This window comes from Manis pentadactyla, chromosome 11 (assembly GCF_030020395.1).
Source record: "Manis pentadactyla isolate mManPen7 chromosome 11, mManPen7.hap1, whole genome shotgun sequence".
NCBI classification, from domain to species: domain Eukaryota; kingdom Metazoa; phylum Chordata; class Mammalia; order Pholidota; family Manidae; genus Manis; species Manis pentadactyla.
Window position 1 is genome coordinate 75,640,924 of NC_080029.1, and position 22,072 is coordinate 75,662,995.

At 41.5% G+C, this 22,072-nt stretch overlaps 1 protein-coding gene across 6 annotated transcripts in view; it reads left to right on the forward strand.

The window, feature by feature from the left end:
* Positions 1-22,072, forward strand: part of ACIN1 (apoptotic chromatin condensation inducer 1) — a 31,188-nt gene that overhangs the window by 3,347 nt on the left and 5,769 nt on the right. For 4 of the 6 annotated variants that reach the window (XM_036884558.2, XM_036884560.2, XM_036884559.2 and 1 more), the window contains exons 3-9: positions 606-717; positions 1,133-1,252; positions 7,827-7,915; positions 8,608-9,867; positions 10,358-10,573; positions 11,064-11,179; positions 18,674-18,815. In XM_036884558.2, the coding sequence (XP_036740453.2) occupies positions 606-717; positions 1,133-1,252; positions 7,827-7,915; positions 8,608-9,867; positions 10,358-10,573; positions 11,064-11,179; positions 18,674-18,815 (2,055 nt within the window). Of the gene's footprint in view, positions 1-605; positions 718-1,132; positions 1,253-7,826; positions 7,916-8,607; positions 9,868-10,357; positions 10,574-11,063; positions 11,180-16,699; positions 16,963-18,673; positions 18,816-22,072 lie in introns of those variants that run through there. The other 2 variants (XM_036884562.2, XM_036884565.2) reach the window with 2 other exon arrangements.

Genomic DNA, 22,072 nt, shown 5'->3' on the forward strand with positions numbered 1-22,072 from the left:
ATTTTAAATACTATTACCAAGAATTTCTTCTCAATCAAAATGGAATCTATCAAAATGCTGAATGGAAATCCTTTTTCTTTGTGTCTTGCTTTCACTGTAAGACATTTTTAAGTACTGTAATTTTGGAGATGTTTGACATTTCCTGGATAGGTGGAGACTGATCTTTGGTATCAACAAGAGATAACTGGTATGAACTAATTATAATTAATATTTTTTCCTTTTAGTTTTTGATATTCTAAAAGGAAAATTTAGATTATCTTTTGGGTAATATTTTTAATTATCTAAAAATTTAGATTAAAAAGTATACTTCTACAGGAATTTTTATTTCTATTTGTATCTATGCATCATTACTCTTTGGTTGGGAACTGAATATTTAAAGTAAAAAATGTGCAGTTCCTCTCTTTACCATCTTTGGTGAATCATAGGGCTATTTATTTTGGTTCTCAACATAAGAGTAGCTTAGAAAAGGGCCTTCCAGCATTTTAATTTAATTACCTTTCTTGGGTCCAAATATAAGCCGTAAAACTTTACTCCATGCAATTTTCTTCCTTGCATCTTTCCTGGTTTGCTTTCCTTTACTTTCCTTTTCCATGTCTTCTATACAGATTGGTGAGGAAATGAGCCAGAACAGTTTCATAAAGCAGTATCTGGAAAAGCAGCAGGAGCTACTTAGGCAACGGCTGGAACGCGAAGCTCGAGAAGCTGCAGAACTTGAAGGTAAGCCCAGGCTGTCACTTCTTGCAAGGAGTTCTTCATTCTTATTCCTGTCACCAAGTAGATGTGCCTGCTTAGTAAATTTCAGGAATAAGTTAGTCTGAGACTGCTGCGTATTTGCTTTGGTAGTTTATGGAGCCACGTGAGTTACTGTTCACCTTTTGTCAGGGAAGAAGACACTTAATTTGACCATCTTGTTAGAAGAGGATTCTTGTTAACAGGCAGAGTTATTAGTAAATTAATCTACCCTTTAGATGAGGTAGGACTTAATCTCAGGGAGTTTTTCTATATATAAAGAGCTCTTTTTAGTATATACGTTGTGTCCATGACTTTGCCTGACCTCCTTCACTCCTCTGCAAGTTCCCACATGCTGAGTCCTTCACTCCCTCCCTGCCCCGACCCAATCTGTACTTTGCAGAAGCTTCAGCTGAGTCTGAGGACGAGATGATCCATCCTGAGGGAGTGGCTTCCCTGCTGCCTCCTGACTTTCATAGCAGCCTGGAGAGACCAGAGCTGGAGCTCAGCAGACATTCACCCAGTACGTATCTCCCTCCCCACTGCGCTGTTTTGTCAATCCTGCGTAGTTGGTGGGGGGAGGTAGTTATACCTCCTTTCCTCCTAAGTCTCCTTAAATTCCCAGGGAAGTTCTTTGTCATTGATACTTGACATCTGTTTTTCATGGGAATTACGTCCTTTCTGAGGAAGCCTGCTTTCACCTCTATGTTGTGTTAACCTCTCAGTGCTTTATAAGGTGGTATAATTTTTCTTCTCATCTGTATCACTTTAACCTCTTAATATCTCTGAGTTTAGGAACAGTCACAACTCTTTCATTTTTCTAATTGTATATGTTATGTATTGCACATTCAGTCATTCTCCCAGATAGGCATCTGCTGCAGTTTATTAATTCAACAGATTTTTATTTAGTGCCTGTTGTATGTCAGGCACATGCTAGACACCAAGAATATGGTAGAGAAAAAGACAAGTCTGTGCACTATTGTAATGTACAATGTAGTGAGAAGATGGATATTAAATTATTACATAATTAATTACAGTTGTGCTAAGTGCTATGAGAGGAAGTACAGAGTATTATGTGAGCATATTATAGGGAGCTCTAACCTATTGTGTGGAGTTGGTTCAGGCAAGATTAATTTTTTCATATTATAAAAAATATTAAGCACCCAGTTTACCATAGTATCTCAAGCAAAAGTGTGTAAATGCAGCCTTGTCTTCTAGGAACTACCTACCTAAGACAGTATGCTTTTAGGAGAACATATATATGAGATATGTGGACTGTAGATAAATATATTGAACTAATGTGTAAATTAACAAGTACTTTGAATCATTAATGTTAGTGTTCATGGGGAAGGTGATCGTTCCATAATTAGTGTTTTTAGAATATATGGAAGTTGCTGGCTATTCTGATTAATACAGAATTCCTTCTTCAAATTAGATTTTTTAGGACATATTTAATGGTGGGGAAGAAGTAAGTTCTTTTAGAAACCTCCTTATACATAAAAGTAGAAGACCCTTAATTGATCCATTTTGCTCTTAGCACTCTTTTTTTCCCTGATTGTAAAGCCAGGAGGAAGGGGAAAACTCTTTTACAAATTAGTTGTCAGTGTTTCTTAAATAAAAATCAGTCAAAAAAATTAATGAATCCTGCTGTACACATATTTCCATATAGAATAATATATGGGGGGTAGCTAGCACATTGTATCATCTGTTAGGGGGAGAGAAGACAATTGCATGTAAAACTAGCAATAGAAGATGGTATGTTTCAAAGTGACATGTAAATAGTGCATTCACATGTATCATGGGAATTCAAAATAATAAAAGCTCACTGAGGACTAGACTGATAAGAGAGAGCCTCAAGAAGGAGGTTTAGGATTTGAGCTGAGTCCTAGAAATGGGTGGGATTTAAATTGGCACAGAGAAGAGGAGGGTATTTTTAGTAAGGAACAAAGGCATAGAGAAAGAAATGAATGTGATATTTTTAAAGGAGAGGTAGTAAAGGAATCTGGCCAGAGTAAAGTATTCTTTCATATTCAAGAATAGAGCAGTAGTTGTCCATTGGGATAATACTGCTTGCTTCTATCAAAGCTAGTGAATAGGAGCTTTTTTATTGTAAAGGTAATGGAATCATTGAAAATTCTCAATAGGAACATGATTTATTAAGGAATTCTCTTTTTATTATTTTTATTTTGGTGTCATTAATCTACAATTACATGAAGAACATTGTTTACTAGGCTCCGCCCTTCACCAAGTCCCCCCCCACATACCTCTTCACAGTCACTGTCCATCAGCGTAGTAAGATGCTGTAAAATCACTACTTGTCTTCTCTGTGTTGTAGAGCCCCCCCATACCCCCTCCCCAGATTATACATGCTAATTTAATGCCCCCTTTTTCCCCCGCCCTTATCCCTCCCTTCCCACCCATCCTCCCCAGTCCCTTTCCCTTTGGTAACTGTTAGTCCATTCATGGGTTCTGGGATTGTGCTGCTGTTTTGTTCCTTCAGTTTTTGTTTGTTCTTATACTCCACATATGAGTGAAATCATTTGGTACTTGTCTTTCTCCACCTGGCTTATTTCACTGAGCATAATACCCTCTAGCTCCATCCATGTTGTTGCAAATGGTAGGATTTGTTTTCTTCTTATGGCTGAATAATATTCCATTGTGTATATGTACCACATCTTTATCCATTCATCTACTGATGGACATTTACGTTGCTTCCATTTCTTGGCTATTGTAAATAGTGCTGCAATAAACATAGGGGTGCATCTGTCTTTTTCAAACTGGGCTGCTGCATTCTTAGGGTAATGTCCTAGAAGTGGAATAAGGAATTCTCTTTTAAAAAGAGAGCCTATCTCAGTTTTAAATGTAATTTGAGATGAAAATGAGATGAGAAATTGATCCTGAAATAGAAGTAAGGTTTCAAAAGCAAATGTTTAGAGTGAGGATAGCCAGTCTCTTCAGTGCTTTATGTTGTCAGCAAGACTCTGCCTGTGGCTGTGACTAATGGAGGGGGAAAAGAGGAAAAGGAAAGAGGTGAAAAATACATGGGAAGAGATGAATGTAGTAAATTGTAGAGTATAACAAACAATTGCTCTACTGTATATGCTCTTCCTACCTCTGATCTTGACTAGAATTATGAATCTCATTATAGATGTGGTATGAATTTGGTCAGCATCCTAAGTGGAATAATAGTTTGGAGTTATGGCATTGCTTAGTTGGATCAGTGGTAATGCCTGGCGTTTACCCAGAAATTCTTTCAGGCATTCAATGTCAGTCTGCCATAGACCAGTGAACTAGTGGGATGCCAGCTTATTGTTGGCTTTGGACGTTTTTGGGTTCTCTTTTAATAAGATACTGATTAAAATAAGGTTCCTAGTAACATAGTTTGCTAATCAATAGTAGCACCTGAGGACTTTTAGTATTACTACTTTCAAGAATATGGTTTCCTGGGCCCTGCTACCCCAGGGAATGTGAGTCCTGGGACTCTTCACTTTTTTAAAGCCCCCAGGTAGTTCTGTAGATCAATTCAGTTTATGAGTAACTAAAAGAAGAGTTTTTCAGTATTATGTTTAAAAAGGGTTCTTGGCTTTTACTCCAGCAATAAATTCCCTTTTATGTGGTGTAGACAAAATCCCAAATACAAAGGAAAATTGCTTTACACAATCCTCTCTGGCTGTCCTTGACTTCTTATTTCTCCACCACTTTATTCAGGTTTGGTTTTCAAAGGTGTGGATAGTCAGTATCCACCCTCCGTAGTCAGAGTTGTTTGGATTTCCTTGTATCGTGATTGGGTGTATAAAAATTTTTATTGCCTTTAGTTTTAATTATTTCAGAGTCCATTCTAGAAAAATTATGAAGAAAAATAGAAAAACAGTTAAAAATGAATATTTAGAATATAGATTGTTTAACAAAGGTATAGCCCCAGAGGGTCTTAGCCAGCCTTTGGCTTGCAGAGCATGTAGCCCTCATTCCTTTTCCTGCATAAATCTGGATGCTGAGATTCTAAAGAAATGCTAGGTAAGTCACTTGTACAGCTAACAGGAGTTAGATGTAGGTTTGGCATCATTGCCAGGTCTCCATCCTCTTAATTCTTGCTGCCTATTCATACCTAAGGATACCCTTTGGTCAAAGGCTTTGCTGTGATCTTTAACTACCTTACTTGGGTCCTGCAAATTCTGCTCACAAATTTGTTTCCTAGAATGAAGAATCTACTTTCCTATATGGTCCTTAAACCTTTTTTACTTTAATACATTCTACAGTGTCTAACAGCCACCTTTTCCTTTATCCTGAAAGCTTCTGGCATTGAAATCTTGGAAATCTTATATTTACCCTGGCTTGCTTTTCAACTCCTGAAATACATTTATTAACTTAATTACAATATTGGCTCCACCCTTTGCTAAAACTGCTCAGTTTCTACACATGTTAACGTCTGGCTTAAGACACTCATGTGGCCATGTGCTCATAATAGAAGTCACCTTTCCCAGAAGCTTGCCTGTATCACATCAGCTTCTCACAAGGAACTAGAAAGAGATTCATCATCTCTTCCTTATATTTTGTATTGCTGACTAAATTCTTGTTTCATGTCTGGGCATCCCTTCCAATTTTCACTTTTTTGGCAAAACAATGATGACCAAAAGTTTGTGAGCAGCCCTGCCCAATTTTCCCACATCTCTGCTGACTTACTACTTAAGTGCTTCCAGAGGAGTAATCGTCTGGAATTCAATCACTTCAGCTTTACAAAATCAAAGTAACATTACGATCCAATAGGATAGCATAAAGCTTACAATAGGTGGCGAAAGAAGCTATTTGCTTATACATACCTAATTTTAAAATCACGACTCTAAAACTGTTTGACCTGCTTAATGCATGTATCTCTGGTCACCTTTGTACCTGCCTTTTTTTTTATTCCCCTTAAAATCGCATTTATTCAGAGCATATATGTACTTAGTGAAAGCCTGTTACTCAACACAAGGCATCTTTTGTTTAACTTTAAATATGTGCTTTTAATTTTTTTTTTTCAGAATGTTTCTTATATAGAACTTCAGTGATAAAAGTACTTGGGATGACAAGGCCTAGGAGTTTAGGTGTTATATAGTATTTAAGGAGTATCTGAGAATCTCTTCTGTAGGTTTTTTTCTCCAGAGTATGGGATTTTGTTTGTTTATTTTCTAATTACAAAAGCATTTGTTCATATTTTTTTAATTTGGAAAAACTAGGAAAAACAAGTTTTAAAATCATAGTACTCTGACAAACTAAAATAACAAAATTGGTTTTCACTGTATAATTTTTTCAATCTTGTCTGTGTCTGCATATAAGCTAAAATATCTGCACTATTCAAATCTTTACCTTCCCTCCAACCTGTAACTTTCTTTTTCTCTCCTTGAGAATCTGGATAATGATTTTACGACACTATTTTTTTAGAGCAGTTTTAGGTTCATAGAAAAATTGAGAGGAAGATACAGAGATATCCCAAATGCCTTCTGCCCCTATATATGTATAGCTTCTCCCATTATCAACACTCCCACCCAGAGTGGTAAACTTCTTAAAATTGCTGAACCTACACTGACACATCATAATTGCCCAGAGTCTCCAATTTAGCTTAGGGTTCACTCTTGGTGTACATTTCTGGGTTCAGACAAGCATATAATGACATATGTCCATCCTTATAGTATCATACAGAGTATTTTCACTATCCTAAAAATCCTCTATGCTCTGCCTGTTCATTCCTCCCCTATTCCTCTGCCTTTTTTTGTTGTTAAATGACAAAAATAGCTTCTTTCATTTATACTTGCAAAGGAGAGCTTTGCCAAAAATGTGTTGAAAGTATTTTCTTTAGGTTTTACTCTTTGTATGAAATTATTATTGATTGCTATAGCCACCACATTATTTATAAATCTCTTACCGATTATTCTTCAGATGTTTACTAAGGAATCTGGTCTGTCACTATATATATCCTAATCATAGATCCTATATATGTATATCCATAATGCAAGTCTTTATTCACTAATCCAGAAATGAAGTGGTATATATTCAGAGATTCTGTTAATCACACTATCATGGAGTTAAGCTTTAAAAAATATGTGCAATCTTCTAGTTCATTTTATAAGTTTCTCCTTTTAATGACAGAAGCAAAGACTAGTTCATTTTACATTGTTTGGATATAGAAATGAGAGAAAACCTTGGGTTAACACTCACACCACCAGTGTGGCTCATTTTTGTACTATATTAAAATTGAGCCTAGTTTAGCTGTAATCTGTAATTACCTGATTGTCCTAAACTGGTTTTCATCAATATTTATACTGCTATTCTATGTAATATTTCAACATTGATAGGAAACTTAGAAATCTTCTGGCCCATCCCCTTTTTCTAAATTAAGACTTCTGGAGATCCAAATTACTAAGTGATCTACCCATAGTTACTTTCCTTCATGTAATGAAATTTTTTTCAAGTTGTACATCGACTTATTATTTCGAATGAACTAGATTGGTGGTTTTCAAGCTTTCTTTAATAGTAGAATTTATTTTCCCTGTAAAGAAAAAAAGACTCACCTTGTGCTCCATATATAAAATGTAATTGAGAGGGCCTATTTCTGAGGCCCTGTACAGTTGACTTGAAGTAATTTCCAGGAACTTTTCAGCCCTGAAAACCATTCATCTAAGTACTTAACTTCATGAGATGGTTGTTTTACAAACTGGTATAATAATAATAATGTTTTGGTCAAAACTGTGGTAGCCATAAGCAATTCAGAAAAATGAGCACTGAACATAGTGAAGTCTTGAGCTTTGATTCAGAGTAACAGACTATTATAGAAATAAGTACTCTTTATACATCCCTGATAATCAGTTTGAAGCCCCTGGTGGTTACTTTACATTTATTTGAGTATTTGTAATACATGAACTGGTTTGGGGATATTAAAAATATTCCAGACATGTGGAGCAGCAATTAGCAAAAAGACCCATAGGGTTTTATATAATCTTTTTTTCCACATAGAAATCAAAGAAATTGATACAGATATGTATTGACCAGTTTATATGCTATGATTAAATTTTAGAAAACAGCCTTGAATCAGTGTTCTGATTTGATTTTCTATCATTTGGTAGGAAAAAGCTCCTGTATTTCTGAAGAGAAAGGTGAATCTGATGATGAAAAACCAAGGAAAGGAGAAAGACGATCATCCAGGGTCAGACAGGTAACTCATGTACCTCCTAAAACTTCCATCACCTCTTTGGCTAATGCTGTCGATATCTCTTCCTCTTTTGCCTTCTCAAATTATTTCAGAATTGGTGTCTCTAGATTTCTATATATAGTCATCTTCTTTCTGCTTTTTACCATCTTGTTCTTATTTTTTGTTTTTTGAATTAGATCTGCTCTGGCCTTCAGACTTCTAAGGGAATATATTTTTTAAAAACATAATTGCCAAAGTTGGCAGGCTGGTCTATTCCTAAAGCACATCGTTAAAAAGATATAATTAATTATTCAATTAAAATTTAAAACATGATATGATATGTAGTGAGCAAAATCCAAAAGATTGTGGGAAAGAAATGGGAAAAAAGTTAACTATGGCAATATGATCAAAATAATCACATTAAATAATAATAGGTCAGCCCTCCATTGCCCACTACTGTCTTGATGTTCAATTTATTTATTTTTAAAGCTTGAAACTAAAAATGAACTTGTGGCAGTTTATTATATTCCCTTTAGTCACTGCATTTTGATTCCTGTAAGAGCCCATATTAGTCATGCTTGTCTAATGTCACACTTCTATGTTGCTGAAAGCATGTATTGAGTTTCTCCTTCCTTTATGTGTCTTGTGAGATGCTTTTTCTCCTGTGTTGATAGTGAGCAAATATTCTTGGAACCATTGTGTATCTTTTCTTTCAGGCAAAAGCAGCTAAACTCTCTGAGGGCAGCCAGGCAGCTGAGGAGGAAGAGGATCAAGAAACACCTTCCAGAAATCTGAGGGTTAGAGCAGATCGAAATTTGAAAACAGATGAGGAGGAAGAAGAAGAAGAAGAGGAAGAAGAGGAGGAGGAAGATGATGATGAGGGACAAAAATCTAGGGATGCACCAGTCTTGAAACAGTTTGAGGAAGAAGAGAGGGAAGAGATGCCCAGGGCAAAACCAGAGGAAGTGATGGATGAGAGACCTCAAACCGTAAGACCCCAGGAACAGGAGGGGTTAGAGAGAGGAGGAAGAGTTACAAGGTCCCAGGAAGAGGCCAGAAGAATTCATCTGGCCAGACATCAGCAGGAGAAAGAGATTAAAACAGCTTTTCCTCTTGAGGATGAAGAAAGAGAAATAAAATCTTCAAAAGGTTTAGAGGAAAAATCAAAGTCCCCTTCCCCTCCTCAACTGATTGAAGATCTGGAGAAGGCCCCTCCTGTGCTACAGCCAGAGCAAACTGCCACTGAGGAGGAGACTCCACCACCTTTACTTACCAAGGAAGCATCTTCTCCACCACTGAATGCACAGCTCCAGAGTGAAGAAGAAATAGAGCCCATGGAAGGCCCAGCGCCCCCTGTCCTCATTCAGTTATCTCCTCCTAATGCAGATGCTGAGGCCAGGGAGCTATTAATACCTCAGCATACTGTCCAGTTGGTGGGAGGCCTCTCTCCTTTGTCAAGTCCTGCAGACACCAAAGTAGAACCTCCAGCAGAGAAGGTACCAGAGGAAAATGTCCTGCCTCTAGTTCAGAAAAGCACACTAGGTGACTCCTCAACCCAGAAGGGTCTTGAAACTGAGTTAGAAAAATATGCTCAACCACTCCCTCTAAAAATTGAGGAATTAGGACCGGCCAAAGGGATCACTGAGGAATCTCTGAAACAGCTATCTTTGGAACAGAAGGAAGGCATAAGGGCTTCTCACACCCTTCTCCCAAGCCACAGATTGAAACAGTCATCTGACTCATCCTCTAGCCAGTCCTCCTCATCTTCATCCTCTAGTTCTAGATCAAGATCTCACTCTCCTGACAGCTCAGGCTCTCAGTCTCACTCACCTCCAAGATCTAAGCAGACAGGTGTATCTCGGGCACATACTCATGCCAACCCTCGTAGTAAACCCAAGATGGGCTCCAGGTCACCATCAGAGTCCAGGTCACGTTCCCGTTCTCGTTCCCGTTCAGCATCCAGCAACAGCAGAAAAGTAAGTGGAAGAATCCTGGAGGCATTGATATTCTGTCTGTACTACAGTATTTTTCAACCCCAGGAGGACATACCGTGATCTGGTGAGAATAGAAGGTTCTTTCAGTCCCCATTTTGATGATTACTCTTCCCTCATTTCAGTCATTTTCAATTCATTGATTTCCTAAGTAAGGGTCCTTTTTTGTCATTTTGCGACCCTTTGATTCAAGGGAACATTGAATTCATTTATCCATCTCCTTCACTAAACTGTAAACTTCTTGAGTATATGCACATGACTTTTTATGTGTGTATCCCAGGACCCAGCACCTAGTTGGGACTTAATAAATAATCTGTTGAGTAATGTAGGAAGTCAGGGAGTTAACTCAAAAAGGAATAAATGGAGGGACAAAAAGATCCAGAGTGTTAAATTGGGTCAGCAGAAATTGAACAGCTTAGTGATTTACTAAATATGTAGCAAATAAAATGACTTGCCTTGTGTTTTGTTTCTTCAGTCTCTGAGCCCCAGAGTCTCCAGGGACAGCAGCACCAGCTACACTGAAACCAAAGATCCCTCTTCTGGTCAGGAAGTTGCAACTCCACCAGTGCCACAAGTGCAGGTCCTCGAGCCAAAGGAGAGGACTTCCGCTTCATCCTCTGTCCAAGTGAGGTGTATGAGCCAACCTGAGCCAGCCGAAAAGCATGTGACCCAGAGGTTTCAGCCTGAGCGGGTAAGCTGTTACACCCCTTCCCCAGAGGGAGACGGAGAACTAGGCATGGTTTTCTCTTTTGTCTTAGCTATAAAATTGAAAGGGCAATCTGTTCAGTAGAAATGTAAAAAGTTGGGGATACCTGTTAGATTGCACTCAACTTGATTTCAACTCCCTTGTCATGAAAGGTCTACATGAGACTGAGCAGTAGAATTCTCATCTCCAGGGTACTCAGAGTCAGTTCTTCTCAGAACATCTTTTCTCTGCCCCAAAGGACACCTTTTCTCAGTTCTCTCCAAAAAGAATTCTAATAAAATGATTGCTGGCATAGAAATTTCTTAAGCAGTATCCTACTCCCCTTTGTGAAATGAAATGAAGATACACAGGGCTGTGTGTGGAGCTCGTACTGTGTATGTTCTGCTCTGCCTTTGACCAGCTCCAGATTAAAGAAAAGGAACCAAGCAGATATAAGTATGTTGCTATGTTTGTTTTGCTATGTTTGCCCTGACAGGGGAGCCCAAAGAAGTGTGAAGCTGAGGAGGCAGAGCCACCAGCTGCCACACAGCCCCAAACCGCAGAGACTCAGACTTCTCACCTACCAGAATCAGAAAGGATTCATCACATTGTGTAAGTGACACATCTCAGCTGGGGTATAACAAGGAACTAGAAGTGTGGGGTAGCTTTTTACTCCCTAGGGGTTCTTTACTAAGCAGCCCTGCTTTTAAAACCTGAAGGCAGAGCTTTATGTGGACAAAGGCTAGACTTAGTTACCTTGTTGGGCACTGCCTCCAGAACTTTTAAGGTAATCTGAAAAGTGGTAAGAGCATAAGGAAACCCATACTGGGATCATCTGACCAAAATGGTCAATTCCTTTAAGGAGCAGGCAGCAGAGGCTTCTGTTTCCAAACTCAAGATAGTGTAAGGGAATTGATTCAAGTCATCTTAACTCAGTCTTTAACTTAAATATACCAGCTATATCTGAGCCTGGAAGCAAATCATAAGGAATATTGAGGATGTATAAAGAAGGGCACAGAAAGGTGCCAGTTTTTTAGTTTCTGTGTTTTCCATTATTACTTGCTATCATTTTATTAAGCACAGCCTATAGTTGGCTCTTCAAGCATGCGATATGGCGAAATATGAGGTCCATATTAAGTCAGAAGTTTATTCTTGGACCCCTAAGATCCTTGCTTGGATTGATTTTACCATTTATACAGTTAGTGTGAGTTTTTCTTTCCCCTTATTTATATTTAGTCCTAGAAAAATACTTTTATATCAAATTAAATTTGTAATCAAACAGGTATGTCATTCATTATTCTGAGCTATTATAAATTAAGAAGTCACTGAACCAAAATTCCTGGCTTCAAAGTCTCATGGGAAGAGAAAAGGAAAAGCATTATGGAAATACGACTGCTTAGTTTTTAGACATCAGGAATCCTGTACTGTTCTGGTGAATATCCTGTGTGGATAGTAGGCCTAAAGTTGTTCTGTGATACGTTGTAAATGTCATTTTACATTTTACATTGGGCCCTAGCCACTTTGACTCCAGAGCTCTCAATCTCACTGAGCAGACAGGGACAACTAAATGAAAGGGAACTCTTTGAGAGTGATGTATAAATGTGACCACTTTAACATGCAATTGGCATGTAAGTTAAAGATTTTAAGCAGCAAGGAGGAAATTTTATCCCTGGCTAAAAGCTCTGGTATTTCAAATGAGATAATACTAAGCTTTTGGTTAAGTACCCAAAAGCTTGTCTTAGTGTTAAAATCTCTACTGCCATTTGGATACAAAAGGAACACTAATACTATAAGTATGATTTTTCTCTTTCTGTAAAATCTAATAATTTACACTCTCGAGAGCTTCAGACTATCTTTTGCCCCTGATATTGGAGGGTGGTGGGCAGGTGATACGTGTTATCTCATTTCCTTAAGACTTTGATATCATAGTTTTATAATCACTACGTAACTTACGCTTTAGGTTTTACCCTTGCTACTGTCCATCTAAAATTCTTGCCTCTGCTGCCATCTTGTGTCCATTATATTTTTGGTTTGAAAGTCAAAAGTTCACTATTTCTTTTAAAGTTTCTGTTTTCCCCTTTTGAGTACATGATCCTTTGGAAAAGGGTTTTTCTTCTAGGACCATAAAGTGAAAACCAGCGGATTCTGGAAGGTGTCCAGGATTCCTCAGCTACACCATCGATGAGGAAATGGGGTGACACCTTCCCTTCCATATTCATCAACCAGAGATAATACATGCCCTCCCCAACCCCATCCCATGGGAGTACAGCATGTCCTTTGTATAATAGGCAGTTTCAAAGTAGGTGTTGACAACCTGCTGCTAATTGGGCCTGAGGAACTGCCTCCTGTGCACCTTGAGAAGCAAGTAATTTTCTGAAAAGCTCCTTACTTGCTCTAAAACTGTGTGGGTCTGTGAGATCCTGGCAATAGAACAGCACTTAGTGCTGTTTTAAAGCACCTTTATTTTTGGACTTTCATATGCAAGTCCAGGGCACTTGAAGCTTGGAGTCATACAGAATTTTTCTCCTCAGGTAAAGGTGACTTTGATCTTCATTTTATGACTGAGGTAATCTCTTCACATTGATTCTGGCAAGATGATAGGCAAATGGCATGTTGGGCAAATACCAAGATTGTTCCCTGTTGCCTATGAAAGCTTCCTTGGAGCAGCCTGTAGATTAGAAATGCAGTCTTCAGCTCAGGAGTAGCTCGCACAAATCCCTCTTAATCTACTTTCCTTCTGCCTGCCTGCCTTCCAGATGGTCTATTCAGCAGCCTAATAAAAAGACATGTCTAAAGGCCTAAACCCATAGGCTATTCTGGCATTGGATTTGGTAAAGGAATCTTTGAGAACTTTACCTACATATCTAGAGTTCCAGCTACACTGATTCACAACCCTCCTCATAGTCTTAACCCCTCTAAAGTCCTAGTTTTCAGCCTGGTGACCTCTGGCGCCCTTGGCCAGTATCAAGAGTGGGATCAACAGTGCTAAATGGAAAAGACAATTTATGACTTAACCTTGGTTTTCCTGCCTGTCTCAACAAGAAGTCACATGAGTTTAAAGGAACAGAGCTAGGGCTTACTGATTCAGTGAAGTGTTCATTAAAAATTAGACTTTACTTCAAGGACCTCTCACCACTTGGAAGAGATTGCCTAACTTTTTTGCTGTGCTTGTTAAATCCATTCTGATTCTCATTATGCCCTGAGGAATTCTAGATTTATGAGGTAAGGTATCTTTTTCATTGCTTGGAGGAGGGATTGTGACCCCTCAGATGTATTTCAGTTGAGCCCTGTCAGATCTGCCTGATGTGGATATAGCAAAAACGTCCTCATATAGTAGAAAATAATGGTACTCTGTTTTTACATTAAAAAGGCTGGGGTAGCGGGGTGGGGAGAACTTTGTGGTGGTAACTGTATTATCCAGCAATAGTTAATTCAAACCTGAATTCTTCCAAATACAACCTTCCTGAGTACAGACAATAGCACCTTTGGGCTCTTAGCACTCTACTTATTTGTCCCTTTCCCTGATGAGGAGGAAGGAATGGGTCCTTTAAGTCAACAGTGTAATTACTACTCCCCCGGGGACCTACAGTGCCAATATACCAAGTGATGCATAATAAAAAAAAGTAGAATTTATTGTCATCAATAGTTTGCTCACTGAGAAATTGGTATCTAAGTCTAAGGACATAACCCAATCCACCCCACCCCAAAATCATACTGTCCTTGCTTATCCTGGAACTAGTGTGCTGCTGAGGGTATTCTGTATTTAAATCTCTTCTGCCAAAGGGTAGTCTTGTCCCACTATTGCTTGTTAAATTTCACATCAGGTCTTCTGCTCCTCATAATTTTCTACAGTAACTAAAATTCAAGCATAGATGCCTAAAGAAGTCTCCTTTTCCATTAGTTTTTCTGAATCTCATTCATATTCAGATATGAACTATAATTAGCCTCCAAGTAGTTCTGTCCTTTTCTTCTGGGCTGCAAATGTTTTATGTGCTGTTTAATTTTGGATGGGTAACCCCCACTCCCAATTCCCATGCAGTTTCACATATTTTTCAAAGATACCAAACATTTGTGCAAGAATGTAAATAATGGAAAGGGAGATGCCCTTTTGTCTAAAAGAGACTACAAAGAAAAACTGTGACACATAGCTAACAAGGCTTTAGGAGTGTTCCAGCATGTAGATCAAGTCCCCCTTAGGGGCAACTTCAAAGATTCCTCTTTTTCTTAAGAAAATAAACTTCTTAGAGACCACAAAATTGATTATGTGGAATAGATAGCACAAACTCACTGAGTCTGAGGAAGGCCAAGCGTAACATGGTAAAATTCTTACTCTTAAAAAAAATGAGAGAATTTCCAATAAAAGAAAATTCTTCCTCCAAGGAAGCTACTTCTAGTGGGGCATATTGGCAGCTGAAGGGGTTTAGAACAATTGATGGACAGGAAAAGTTTATTTGAGGATGTTTGAAGTAACAGTCGTTGTGGAGCAACATTGGGAATTTTATCCAAAAAAATTTTTAAGAAAACTTTTAGTTCAGCAAAGCTTTTATTAAAGCGTCTACTTGGTACCCACCGGGGCAACCTAATTCAGAGATATTTCTGGAGCATTTCTCTGTGTTAGGACCTGGGTTAGGGGCCAAGGGCTGAAGTCCCTGACCTTGAGGAACTCTGCACGGTGGAGTTAAGGGGCAAGTAAACCCATGGTTTATATAGAGTAATGAGGGCATTGCTTGAGAACCTCAAGCTGAATGCCTTTGCATCACAGAAAGAGTAGTCTACCCTGAGGAAATTCAAAGAAAGTTCCACAGGTGGCATCAAATGAGATAATGGCCTATTAAAATGTGTGTGTTTGTTCAGTTACCTTGACTTGGGGTGTCCTCCAAGCAAGACTCTTTGAGAGCAAACCTTTATCCCACTGTTCCATGAAATAGGTATTATTATTCTCCCCACTTCACAGATTAAGATTCAGAAAAACAGAGAATCAGGAACTTGCCTAGTATCACACAACTTGTATAGGATTGGCCCCTAGCCACTTTGACTCCAGAGCTCTCAATCTTACTGAGCAGACAGAGACAACTAAATGAAGGGGAACTCTTTGAGAGTGATGTATACATGTGACCACTTTAGCATGCAGTTGGTAAGCAGCAAGGAGGAAATTTTATCCCTGGCTAAAAGTTATGGTATTTCAAATGAGATAATGCTAAGGATTTGGTTAAGTACCCAAAAGCTTGTCTAGTGTTAAAATCCCTACTGCCATTTGGATACAAAAGGAGCACCTTCTGTAGTTAACAAATGAGCATTTTTGGATGGCTAGAATCAGCTTTCCATTTCACATTTAGTCTGGTGAAGATGCCCATGGTTAATATTTTCCATTCAGTCCCACACACTTTGTGCCCAGATTACCACCACCCCACATAACTGCTCAATTACTTCAGTTTCTTATCTGCTTCAGAGCCCTCAATTGGAGCCCTTGCTCCAAGAAGTGGCCTTCAAGCTTCTCCCCTCAAGGTCCTCTTGCCCAGTTTACCTTTTCCTTTCTGGCTCCCATGGCCCCTGGGGCAGGGTTACCTTAATTAAAGACTGTGAAACAAAGTTGTCTGTCAGTCTCTTCAGGACACCTATCCCCTACTCCTGGTAATTCAAAAAGGAATTCTCCTTAGCCACTCCTTCCACCATCCCTGGAGAAAGGACAGGTTGGAGTAGTAACACGTGGTCATTGGTCCAGGTGAGCAGCCAGTTAACTATAGTGGTTGGATAGTGCCAGTTCTCATCCCACCTCCCCTCTTTGTACAGCTGTCTGGCTGAACTGGTTGGTTTCAGTGTTCCATGCCTGGCTTCTTGGATAGAGAGAGGTGGACACTGAAGACTGCTCATGCTCTTTCATTCTGTGTCTCTTTCATTTTTGGCTTTGTTATTGTCCTCTAATCATTTTTCTCTCCCAGCTCTGCTGTTCCTCTTACTTCTATTCTCTGGAATCTTCCAAGCAAGCAGCTGTAAGCTGTAACTTTGTCCTCTCTACTGAGCCCCCTCCGCCGCCCCCTGGGAAGACACGGAGAGAGCACCCTCTCTCTGTGGCGTTGGGCCTCAGTAGCTATTGTAATCTAAGAAGGAAAAGGGCCAGGCTTATTGAGCCAGCAATGTGCTCCCTGCGGTCTGCCAAGGGATAAGAACCTTGCTCGCTCCGCGCCCTCCCTCTTATTTCCCCTCCCTTTCTGCAGCAGGGCCCTCCCTCATCCGCGCACACGGGCTGCTGGGTAAGTGGCAAGATGGCTCCCCTGCATGTCTCCGGCTGATCGCCGCCGCTCCGCCAATACAATAGAGCCAGCCACTACCAGCAGCCTGGCCCTCTTCCTCCTCCTCCTCCAGAGAGACCAATCCAGCCGAACTCGGGGTTTGCCGTGAGGACCTAACGCTTATCTCTTAAAAAAGCCAGATCTGTTTTAGCCTCCCCTCACCACCACCACCTCCCCTTCCATTTACCATTTTTTGGATCCCCAGTTGCTGCATCTTGGTTTTCTCCTCAGGATTGGGTGGCTGGGGAGGAGGTGGTGGGATCTGGGGACAAGGAAGGTTTTTTGGTTTTTTTTTTCTTTTCTTTTTTTTTAGGATTTTTTTGTTTGGTTTTTGTTATTTCTTCCATTCCAGAAAGGGATAAACAGCACTTCCAGGGGGAGAAAAAAAAATCATGTTATCAGAAAGCAAAGAAGGGTGAGAGCTTCACGTTCCCATGTATCCCTTTTCCCCACTGCTCCGGCTCGCCTCGTCTTCCTTCTCTTCCCAAGGCTTTCATTCTGCCTTCGTTTTGGTTTGTTTTCAGTCATTCTGCTTTCCCCCTTTGTCCTTCCTGTCCGATTACCAGTTGGCCTTACTTGCCCTCTTCGTATGGGAAATAGGTAGTTTTTGAATAAGTCTTTTCTTTAGATTTAGGCAGTTGAGTCTCGTGTTCCTGTGGGGGCCTGTTAGCTGGGGGCACAGTTCCAATTTTCCCCTCCCCCTTTCCCGTACATCTCTCCCTGCCCGCCCTGGATCGGCTGTCCTGACCTCTGAGTGTCAGCCTGTCGGGAATGCTGAGTTTTCTACTGGTGGTGATCAGCCTGGGGAGGCCTGGTTTCCCTTCTCAGACATAGGCCCCTGATTATCCTGATTGTGAGTTTTTTCCCCATGTTTGGGTGGTAGTGGGGGTGAGGTGAGAGGTAGAAATTAATGATGAAGACAGAAAAAAGATGATAGTATATCTAAAGTGAATCTCTGAGATTCATTGCCTGAAATGGGAGCTAAACTTGTGTGATTCAGAGGTGGGGGAGTGGGTTTAGGGATTGTGTGGGGGAGGGTGTGTCCTGACTGGGAGACCTGCTCTCTTTATCTCTTGGAAGTTGGAATAAGGGAGAGGGAGAAACTGGGTGAAAGCCGAATGTAAGAACAAGTCCTACACCTCTGAGCAGGTAAAAGTGGCTGGATTCTTCTCTTGAGCTTTCAAACTCTCACTGGCAGTTTTAGTTTTTCCTTTTGTATGAGAGAGGGTCCTTGTTGAAGCTTGAACTCTCACCAGCCCTACTTTCCCTGCAGCTCCCAAGGCCCCACTGTTTCTCTGTTCCTGGTGTTTTCAGACCCTGTGGGTCAGTAGGCTTTTACTTACCAAGCAGTTGATTAAACACAAGGTTAGGATCATTTGCCACATCCAGGGTCTTTAAAGAACCAGGCTTCCCATAGTTAGTCATGCAATTTTGTTAAATAAAGGTGCCTGTGGCCAAGGGTAGGAAAGCCACAGGATTATGGACAAATCCCAGCCTCTTTCAAGATACTGTTTTCAGAGGGCCATGTTTCTCCTGTTCATATAAGATGAATTACCTAAGAAAACTTGGAGTCCTGACCCCACCCATCACAGCTTTATCCCATCTGGGCAGTGGGTGAATGTGGCTGCTGTAATCTCTGCTCTTTCCCCAGGGAAAACAGTTTCTCACCATTCCTGTAGGGTCTGATACGCAAAGCACCCATCCCAATCCCACCCAAGTGATGAGGCATGGGGGTTTCCTAACCCCAAATCTAACGTCTTGCTCTTTCTTCCCCTTGGTTCTTCCCTTCCCCCCTAACCTCTCCCCATACTGTCAGTGAGAAGAAGGAGGAAGTGACCATGGACACAAGTGAACACAGACCTGAAAATGAGGTTCCAGAGCTCCCCGTGCCTATTGCAGACCAAGTCAGCAATGATGACCGCCCAGAGGGCAATGCTGAGGACGAGGAGAAAAAAGAGGTAAATATGCAAGCCACCAGTTGGGGTGGGTGGGCAGGAGTGAACCTAGGGGAAAGAGTTGATCACTCTGGTGATCCCTCTTAAAGCAGTGGGATAGCTTAAGGAAGGGATTAGGCAGAGACTAGGATCAGGATAAGGCCATGAGAGAATTCGCTGGTTTAGCAAGGGAGACCCCTTGTGATGGAGACAGGGCTCTTTTCATTTCTCTTTCCTTTTTGGGGAAGTAGTGCAGTCAGAATTTCTCTGAAGTTTTACTAGCAGGAAAGTCAGTTAATGTACCTTTATCTTAAAACCCAGGTTCAGCTTTCCCTGCCACCTTCTGGAGCTTCTTCCTGTTGGTAACTCTTTAAGCTTTCCCTCCTTTTTAAAAACCTGTTGGAGCTCAACGCCATCTAGTGGGCTTTCGTGGTTCTCAGCTACCAGCCATGCTGAGGAATTTTTGCTCCTCATCTGCCCCCCAGTGGTCTCATTGCAGAGATGTAGCTACTTAGAAGCCAGCATCTGAGGGGGTTATTGTGAAGTCCCCTTCTCCATTTCTGTGACCCCTCTACCTCCTTTTTTGGCATATATGTGATCTTGTGTCCTGTGCCCAATTCAGGGGGCTCCTCCCATCAGAGCCAGCGAAGTCTTCTTGGCTCCTAAGGGAAGAGGAAGAATTTAGCTGGGTTTGAGAGTAGGGTAACAGGGTGGGAGGGACTGTTGTGTGTGTAGCCTTTCTTTGGTGTGTGTTGCGGGGGTGGGGGCCGGTGAAAGTGATTTGATGTGCAGAATATTATTTATTACAAGGTCCTTCTTCCCCGTAAAACTTTGTCCAAGTACCTCATGTACGGTAATCCGCCCGTAAAATATAACCCTGCCCAACTGGCCAATCGCTGATGCCGCCTCTTCCTCTGGACCCACCCGCTGCTACTGAGCTGCCCAATCAGAGCCGAGTCTGCTATCCAGGTGTCTTGGCCAGAGGGGGGCATGTATATGGGATCCTGTGATGGGCCCTCTTTTGCCTCCCTGCCTTGCTTACATCAGGGGGCTAAGAAGAGCACTGTTCTGGAGAGACTTGTATTGAGAAAGCAAAAAGCATTTGGAAAGGGGTGGACTTGCATCACCTCCCTATTTGGGACACCCCAAGAAGAGCTTGTGTCAGTGCTGGGGCGCCTGCCCACATGCCCTTACCCTTTTGAGGACTGTGGGTCGCCTTGTTTGCTGCAGACTGTTGGGATCCCTGTCTAGGGCACCAAGATCTCCTAAAGAGTCAATGTTTGTGATCACAGTGCCATGCTGTGAAGTACCGAGTGGGGCTGTCTGCTTAAGCTGTGACGACTAGGAACCCTACAGAGAAGTCTAGGGTCTGAGCCCAGGGATTTAATGCTGATGACAGGCCAGACCATGTATCACCACTTGCTCATCAGATGGACTTTCCTTTGGTCCCTGTTGTCCATGGTAAAGGACAGCATGTTGGTTGCTCCAACTTCTCCTCCATCCCTGGAGGCAGGGACTCATCCATCCACCTGCCTGGAACACTGTCTCAGCTGGAGTCCCTGAGGAGATGCCACACAACTTTCAGAAGAAAAGTGTTCTGACCTTACTGCTGAATGCGTGCCAGGTCCTGGGGCTCTCCACCTACCCCCAGGCCGCCTTCATCAGAGGCTCCATGATCCCACTCGGTGAGAGGACCCCCTTCCCAGTTACAGGCAGAGGAGAAAGGGGCTCTGGAGTCGTCATCTGGATTCCAAGTATTGGGTGTTGGTATTGCTGCAGCTTGCCAGTGGACATAGGGTCCTGCCTGCCTCTCACGATGAAAGGCCAGGACCATTCCTGCTACTCACAGGCCGTCTCATCAGGGACTGCAAGATGATGCCCCTACAAGGCTGGGACTGATGTCTCTGCCCGTTTTCCCCTGTACCCCTCGCTGAGCCTGGCCACCGCCAGTGAACTGTCTTGACATCATGGAAACTGGGCAGCGTCCCCTCACACGTTTCCCTCCCGCCCCCCCTGCGCCCCTGGGAGGACTCTAGCAGTGCCGTGCTGACCACCACGCCGTGCGCCCACCTTTTTTGCCAACCCAACCCCCCACCAATTGCACAGCGCCTAGCAGGGAGGGCTCATTCTGATTGGACCGGCGGTTGACTAGATACAGTACACAGTGAGGTGCGATTGGCTGAACTGAAGATCCCAGGTGTGAGATGGTACCTGGAACATTTGTCATATTCCTAGTTTATTTCTTTATTTTCTTCTTCTTTTCCTTTTTTTTAAATCTTTTAATTTTTTTCCTTATCTTTATATTTCTGATTTCTTTATTGGATTTATTTGTTTGGTTCATGTTTTTATTGTTTTAATTAAGACCTTTTTTTTTCCTCACTAACTTACCCATCAAGAGCAGCCTGGCTAGGGGTCAGGCTAGCCCTTAACAGAGACCAAGGAGACTTGGTTAGATGATACAATCGGGGCGGGGTTGGGGAGTGGATGGGGGAGAGGGATTTCATGAAGAGGGTTCTGTCCTACCCTTTAGAAGGGTGGTAGGTCTTAGTTTTCCCAGAAATAAGCACCTGAATCTAAAAATATTCTATTTCCCTTTTCTTTCTCTTTTTTTGCTTTGTTTATAGTCTTTCTCCCACTGAGTATTTGGGGTAGAAACTTGCTTGAAAGCAAGTTCGTAAGTTTCTGGTCCTTGGCAGAGCCCCTAAGGCTTAAGCCTTGGTTGGAGAGGAAACAGTAAGGCTCTGCTAGAGCTCCAAACAGTGCTTGGAAGGTCGGAGACTCCCTAAGAATAGTCTGCTCTAAAGAAAAACTTTTTTTTTAACCGAAAGCACCTTTAAAGTCTTTCTGCTGGCACTTGGCTCAGTAGCCTCATCTCCAGTGGGTCTGGTGCTGCCCTTCATGTTGTGGTGGGGGGTCTAGGCAGTCTGGACAGTCTACTGCCCTAGTGACTCAAAGCCACTGTCCATGGATGTAGGGCTGGACATTGAGAAATGGAGGAGGGTTACCTCATTGCAGTTGCAATCCCAGAATTGGTTTTCCTTGTTTCCTCGTGTCTTCCTTGAGTTAAAGAGGAAGATGCAGGAAGACTAGATAGTCTGGTTCTGGACACAGCTTGTTGGACCTTGTGTCCTCAACCTGTAGAGACAGTGGGAGAGAGAGCACATGACTGATGCCTTTCAGAGGCTGGGAGGCTGCGAGGCTGCTGAGTTTTCTTTGCTGGCTTATTTCTGGTTAAGCTAATACACAGGTGTGGTTTGGCCTAGATGACTTTTCCCTGCTGT